The 8,070-nt window shown below is 38.3% G+C and overlaps 1 protein-coding gene across 1 annotated transcript; it reads left to right on the top strand.

Moving 5' to 3' along the window:
* Positions 1 to 5,311: 5,311 nt before the first annotated feature.
* On the top strand, positions 5,312 to 6,816 carry LOC134482484 (elongin-C-like). The gene has a single exon (XM_063275953.1). The coding sequence runs from the start codon at positions 5,327 to 5,329 to the stop codon at positions 5,735 to 5,737; it is 411 nt and encodes a 136-aa protein (XP_063132023.1). The 5' UTR covers positions 5,312 to 5,326; the 3' UTR covers positions 5,738 to 6,816.
* Positions 6,817 to 8,070: the final 1,254 nt, after the last annotated feature.

Genomic DNA, 8,070 nt, shown 5'->3' on the forward strand with positions numbered 1-8,070 from the left:
TAAACCCCTTACACACAGTCGCACACCTACTCCAACAGGGCCACACCTACTCCAACAGGACCATGCTTCTAATAGTGCCACCCCTGAGCCAAGGAAATATAAACCATCACATCCAACTCCATCATATTAATCCTTCTGACCTAGGAGCATGGGGCCTTTCCATGTTACTGTATCTTCTTCTGTTAATTGACATTAAGTTTAGAGTTTTTACTGTACAAGTCATTCAATTCCTTGGTTATATTTAATCTATAATATCTGTGAGAATCTGTTAGTTTGCTTATTTGCAGAGTGTGCTGGGTATTTGAATTTAGGAAACTAACTTGGTTTTATGCATTGCTTTTCCTCTAATACAATGCTGAACAACTGAATAGCTGCAGGGGAATTTTGGTGGAGGCTTTAGAGTCTTTTGTGTATATCAACCACCCAGGCCTAAATAAAGTGACATTGGCTTCATTCTTTCAAGGGTGTACATCTATCTCATTCACTTGTGCTGTTATTCTAGCTAAGACTTCAATGATTTTATTGAACAGGGGAAGATCAAATATACTTTTCACATTTCTGATTTCTGATTTAGTGTGAATGCTTGGCATAAATATTTTAGAATGATATTTGCTGTGTACCATTCTTATCTTGTCTTTATTATATTGAACTGTATCCTGGGTCTGATGGTTTGTATGTGTGAAGCCGAGGAAGTAGCAGTATTAGAAGTTGTGACCCTGTTGGAATAGGCATGTCACTGTGGGTGTGGGCTTTAAGACCCTGATCTTAGCTGCATGGCAGTCAGTCTTAAACTAACAGCCTTCACGTAAACATGTAGACTACTCAGATATCAAAAAACAATGACTTTATGAAATTCAAAGGCAAGTGGATGGAACTGGAAAATATCCTGAGTGAGGTAACCCAATCACAGAAAAACACACATGGTATGTATGCACTCATTGATAAGTAGATATTAGCCCAAATGCTCGAATTACCCTAGATGCATAGAACACATGAAATTCAAGAGGGATGACCAAAATGTGATTGCTTCACTCCTTCGTTAAAAGGGGAACAAGAGTACCCTTGGGAGGGAATAGGGATGCAAAGTTTAGAACAGAGGCTGAAGGAACACCCATTCAGAGCCTGCCTCACATGTGGCCCGTAAATATACAGCCACCAAACTAGATAAGATGGATGAAGCAAAGAAGTGCAGGCTGACAGGAACCAGATATAGATCTTTCCTGAGAGACACAGCCAGAATAAGGCAAAAACATTGGCGAACGCGAACAGCAAACCACTGAACTGAGAACAGGACCCCCGTTGAAGGAATCAGAGAAAGGACTGAAAGAGATTGAAGGGGATGAGACGCCATATGAACAACAATGCCAACCAACCAGAGCTTCCAGGGACTAAGCCACTACCCAAAGACTATACATGGACTGATTCTGGGCTCCAACTGCATAGGTAGCAATGAATAGCCTAGTAAGAGCACCAGTGGAAGGGGAAGCCCTAGGTCCTGCCATGACTGAACCCTCAGTGAACGTGATTATTGGGGGGAGGGCAGTAACAGGGGAAGATGGGGAGGGTAACACTCATATAGTAGGGGAAGGGGAGTGGTTGGGGGATTTGGCCTAGAAACTGGCAAAGGAAATAACAGTTGAAATTTAAATAAGAAATACCCAAGTTAATAAAGATGGAGGAAAAAATACTGAATAAAAGAAAGGAATGTAAACCTTTGAGGCAAGTTGTAAACCTGTCACTAGAATTCATTAATTAAATATTAATTCTATGTGCATATTGTTTAAACATCTGTGTTTCTTTCAATGGCAAACTGTGATCATATTCAAAATGAGGCATTTCCTTTCATTTTTCTGACGTTTCCTTTTGCTATTGTCAATATAATTGAAATAAGGTGAGATAGGACTCTTGAATGGACATACACTTCCTGCCTTGTTTTCCTATTATACAATCTTCTGCTTTATCAGGAGCTCTGAAGAATTAGCTAACGTATGCAGAAAAACAGTAGACTAAACCCTTCTGAAAATGTGCTGTCAACAGAAACAAAATCCTGCGCTTCCTTCACTACATGATTTTTATAAAGCTATTAGAATAAATTGACGAAGTTCATCATCACAAACATCTCCCCATTTGATTTCAAGCAGGCATGGTAACAGAATCGGCTCTGCATGGCAAACCTGAGACCTGAATGATGTAGGAGAGGAGCCTGAGGCAGAGATGAATCTTTGCTCTCGGCATGATTTATTGTGTGCTGTCTCCCAGGTTTATCATGTCCCTATTTATGATATCAGTGTGTGAGGGTTGCGGATTTTGGAAATTTTTCTGTTTAATCTTAATTGTATACTGTTGAATAATTGAAATGTGGGAGCTGTATTGGATTTGGGCCTGGTTGCTTTGTCACTGTGTGGCACAAGAAGTTTACATTCACAGAATGTTGTCAGCCTGAACAAGACCCTTCTGGGTCTCCAACAAGGTTTGACCCCTGCTGAGCCCTGCCCTTGCATGTGGAAGCCTTTTGTCCCCAACTGGGAACAGTCTGGCCGGGTACTTCTCACCTGAGTCAGAATTAGGCTGGCCTTCCTGGTTATTTCCCTAATTTATTCAGGCCACATAGTTGGTCCTTTGTTACCGAAGTCTCAGCCAGGGTTCCCCACTGTGCTTGACAGATACCTGCTAAGTGGTGTTCTTTGGATATATAGTTTGGTCAATAAAGAAACCAGGAGCTCTCTTCCTCTTCTGGCTTGACACGAATAACCTGTGTGTGTGTGCTTCTTTCATCCCGCAGGCTTTCGCCCGATTCTAGGTACCCTGTTGGTGCTGGCCCCGACATTGAAAGACTGTGTGAATTTTCTCTTGATAACTGACAGACTGTTGGAGATTCCTATGCATGATTTACTGGTTGTGTTCATTTCCTTTGTATGCATGACAGGCACTTAGCTTTTCCTATGGATGACTCTCACGCAATGTATGTGATCTGTGGATGACTGACAGACTGTGTGTGTTTCTAATAGATGACTGAGAGGCTGTTGACTTTACTGTGGCTGTTTGAAAGGATATTGAAATTTCTTATAAATGGTTCTAAGGCTATGGGCAATTCCTATGGGTTATTGATAGGATGTAGATTTTTCCCCCAGATGACTACCAAGTTGGGGGTGTGCCATGTAGCTGACAAACAGGCAACTCTTTCCTACAGATGATTGACAGGTTGTTGGTTTTTCCTATGAATGCCTTACAGGTTGTGGGTACTTTCTATGGATGATTTCATGTAGCAGTCATTTACCATGGAGGACTGACTGAAAGTCTGTGCATATTTGTTATGCATACTGAACAATGGTAGATACATACTATGTATGGTTGACAGGCTTTGGCTATTTCTTATCAATGATGGACAGGGTGTAGGTATTTCCTATGAATGACAGATAGAGTGTAGGCTTGTCCTTTGGACAAGTGACAAAGTTGGTATATGTTTCCTGGGGCTGAGTGATAGGCTGTTGACACTACCTATGAATAATCCACAGGCTTTGAGATATGTTGTGAAAGACTGACAGGCTGTGGGTCTCTCCATTGAATGACTGGCTATGGGAGTTTCTAATGTATGACTGACCGGCTCTGAGAGGTTTGTATATAAGTTAGCCGCCATGTCCTGTGGTTGATTAACAGACTATGGCCATTTGTTATGTCTGATTGACAGACTGTGATAATTTCTTCTGGATGACTGACAGGTTTTGTGAGTTGCTGGTAGATGATTGACAGGGTGAGGGGATTTCCAGTGGATGACTGACAGGACATGGGCAATTCTTATGGATGGTTGCCAGGCTGTGGGCTTTTACTTTGGATGATGTAGGTGTTGGGGACAGATTTTTGATAAGCTGTATGACTTGTGGGTGACTGACATGTTGTGCTTCTTAAGATAGATGATTGATACATCATAGGCATGACCTACAGATGCAGATCTACAGACCACTTGTTTCACTGTAAATTTTATAAACAAATGAAAATTGAAATCCCCAGTCACCAATACTTTGACTTTTTCAATCCAAATTTCATTTTTTATGCCCACGATTAAGCTTTCTATATTTGCTACCATTATGATCACAACATATTGCTTAGGTAATAAATAAAGTATCCATGTTAACCCGGGAGCAAAAACGTAGCAAAGCAGGACCTTCCATTTTGTTTTAAAATGGTCAATGTGTCCCTGGACTTACACTAAATTTGGTAAATATAAGTAGAAGGAGATAAACTATGGCATCCAATCTCCTATATATGAGATTCAAAAAGGTTTCAGCAAAATGAAATGAGAGTTCCAAAAAGCAAGGTTCATTTCATGCTATATTTACATTTATATGATGTAAGGAAGCTTGACTGGGCAGAGAAACATAAAGGTTTAAGAATGGGAAGACCTTGAGATATATTTTTTTTTCGGAGCTGGGGACCGAACCCAGGACCTTGTGCTTGCTAGGCAAGGGCTCTACCACTGAGCCAAATCCCCAACCCGACCTTGAGATATATTAAAATGTGTATTATACACAATAGACATTTAATTACATGTGAGGAATAAATGGACTGACAGAATGAAAAACTATAGTTGGACAAATCAGAGTTTGAAGAAAATATTCAATAAGCATAAGAATATTTTCAAACTATAATTCATTCTTGTATTATTTATATGAAGCTCTACCTTAACAACTAATAAACACCTTAAAATAACAAAATGATTAGGAAGCATGTGGACTTCGGAAAAATATGCTGGTGTGCCATCAATTCCCCTTCAAGCAAAAAAATATGAAATACGAATGAGGGCCTAGCCCATCACACTGCTCCCTGATCTCAAATCCCACGGAGAAGAGAGCTAAACACCAAGAAGTATGGAACATCCTGAGACCAGAGGACAGACAGACACATCTGTCCACTTTCAACACCACATTCTCATCAATGGACAGATAAGAGAAACAGAAATTAAACAGCGACATAGAGAAACTAACAGAAGTTATATACTAAATGGATTTAACAAATATTTATAGAACATTAAATAATAAAACAAAAGGATTTATATTCTTCTCAGTACCTCATAGTACCTCCTCGAAAATTGACCATATGATTTGTCAAAAAAATAGGCATCAATAGATACAGGAAGATAGAAATAATTCTATTTGTCCTATCAGATCACCATGGACAAAGGCTGGTCTTCAATAAAAACAATAATGACAGAATGCCCTCAGATACATTGAAGTTTAACAACACACTACTCAATGAAAACTTGGTCAAGGAAGAATTAATGATAGAAATTAAAGATTTCTTAGCACTTCCTTCGGATGCAAGTTACTAGATGACTGCTTCTCGGCCTCGCCAGGAAACTAGTAAGTTCCTCTGGGATCAAGTAGAATTTTATAAGAACATAATGGATGGAGAGGAGAAAACCTATGGTGGCTGTGAAGGCCCTGATGCCATGTATGTGAAATTAATATCTTCTGATGGTCATGAATTTATTGTAAAAAGAGAACATGCATTAACATCAGGAACAATAAAGGCCATGTTGAGTGGTCCAGGTCAGTTTGCGGAGAATGAAACCAATGAGGTCAACTTTAGAGAGATCCCTTCACATGTGCTATCGAAAGTGTGCATGTATTTTACCTACAAGGTCCGCTATACTAACAGCTCCACTGAAATTCCTGAATTCCCAATTGCACCTGAAATTGCACTGGAACTGCTGATGGCCGTGAACTTCTTAGATTGTTAAATAAGATAAATTAAAATAAACTGTTAATTTTTTTTCAGTATTTAATACCTGTAGTTCAGTTAGTAATTTTTTCACATATAGCATGTTGCCTGTATGAAATTGAACTCTAAAGTTAATTGCTGAGCACATTTCTTCTGTCATTTGCATAGCAGAGTTGAAATTTGTTTGCTACATCAACAAATTAAGGAAGTTTCACAAGCCAAAAAATAAATAAATAATGCCAGTTTTAAAAAAAAAGATTTCGTAGAATTTAATGAAAATGAAGATACAACACACCCAAACATTTAGGACACAGTGAGAGCAGTACTAAAAGGAAAAATAGCTCTGAGTGCCCCCAAAAGAAACAGGAGAGAGCATACTCAGCAGCTTGACAGCACATCTAAAATGTCTACAGCCAAAAGAAGTAAATACACACAAGAGGAATAGAAGGGAAGAAATAATAAAACTAAGAGCTAAAATCATCCAAGTTTTAAAAAAAAAGGAGTACACAAAGAATCAACAAAAGCAGGAGCTGGTTCTTCGACAAAATCAACAAGATAGATAAACCCTTAGCAAGAATACCCAGAGTGTATCCAAATTAACAAAATCAGAAGGGAAAAGGGAGACATAACAAAAAATCTGAGGAAATTAAAAATATCAACGGATCCCACTACAAAGGCATATATTCAACAAAACTGGAAAATCTGGAGGAAATAGACAATTTTCTAGACAAATACAAGGTACTAAAGTTAAATCAAAAACAGATAAACATCTAAACAACACCATAATTCCTAAAGAAGTAGAAGCAGTTATTAAGAGTCTCCCAACCAAAGAGAACCCAGGACTCCATGAATTTACTGCAGAATTCTATCAGGCCTTCATAGAAGACCTCATATCAACACTATCCAGATTAGTTCCCAAAATAGAAATAAGCAGAGCACTACCAAATTCCTTCTTTGAAACCACAGTTACTCTTATAACTAAACCACACAAAAATCCAACAAAGAAAGAGAACTTGAGACCATTTACCCTTATGATTATTGATGTAAAAATACTCAATAAAAATCTTGCAAAGTGAATACAAGAACACATCAAAATAATCACCCATCATGATCAGTTAGGCTTCAGCCCAGGGATGAAAGGATGGTCCAATATACTAAACGATAACCTGGGCAAGGAAGAAATAAAGAAAGAAATTAAAGATTTCTTAGAATTTAATGAAAATGAAGGTACGACATACCCACACGTATGGGACACAATTAAAGCTGTGCTAAGAGGAAAACTCATAGTTCTTAGTACCTGCAGAAAGAAACAGGAGAGATCATATATCAGCAGCTTGACAGCACACCTAAAAGCTCTAGAACAAAAAGAAGCAAATACACCCTGGAGGAGTAGAAGGCAGGAAATAATCAAACTCAGAGCTGAAATCAACCAAGTAGAAAAAAAGAGGACCATAGAAAGAATCAACAGAACCAAAAGTTGGTTCTTTGAGAAAATCAACGGGACAGATAAACCCTTAGCCAGACTAACGAGAAGACACAGAGAGTGTGTCCAAATTAACAAAATCAGAAATAAAAAGGGAGACATAACTACAGATTCAGAGGAAATTCAAAAAATCATCAGATCTTATTATAAAAGCCTATATTCAACAAAACTTGAAAATCTGCAGATAATGGAAAATTTCCTAGACAGATACCAGGTACCGAAGTTAAATCAGGAACAGATAAACCAGTTAAATAACCCCATAACTCCTAAGGAAATAGAAGCAGTCATTAAAGGTCTCCCAACCAAAAAGAGCCCAGGTCCAGACAGGTTTAGTGCAGAATTCTATCAGACCTTCATAGAAGACCTCATACCAATATTAGCCAAACTATTCCACAAAATTGAAACAGATGGAGCACTACCAAAGTCCTTCTATGAAGCCACAATTACTCTTATACCTAAACCACACAAAGACCCAACAAAGAAAGAGAAATTCAGACCAATTTCCCTTATGAATATAGACGCAAAAATACTCAATAAAATTCTGGAAAACCGAATCTAAGAGCACATCAAAACAATCATCCACCATGATCAGGTAGGCTTCATTCCAGGCATGCAGGGATGGTTTAATATATGGAAAACCATCAATGTGATCCATTATATAAACAAACTGAAAGAACAAAACCACATGATCATTTCATTAGATGTTGAGAAAGCATTTGACAAAATTCAACACCCCTTCATGATAAAAGTCCTGGAAAGAATAGGAATTCAAGGCCCATACCTAAACATAGTAAAAGCCATATACAGCAAACCAGTTGCTAACATTAAACTAAATGGAGACAAACTTAAAGCAATCCCACTAAAATCAG

Source organism: Rattus norvegicus, chromosome 16 (assembly GCF_036323735.1).
Source record: "Rattus norvegicus strain BN/NHsdMcwi chromosome 16, GRCr8, whole genome shotgun sequence".
Classification (NCBI taxonomy): domain Eukaryota; kingdom Metazoa; phylum Chordata; class Mammalia; order Rodentia; family Muridae; genus Rattus; species Rattus norvegicus.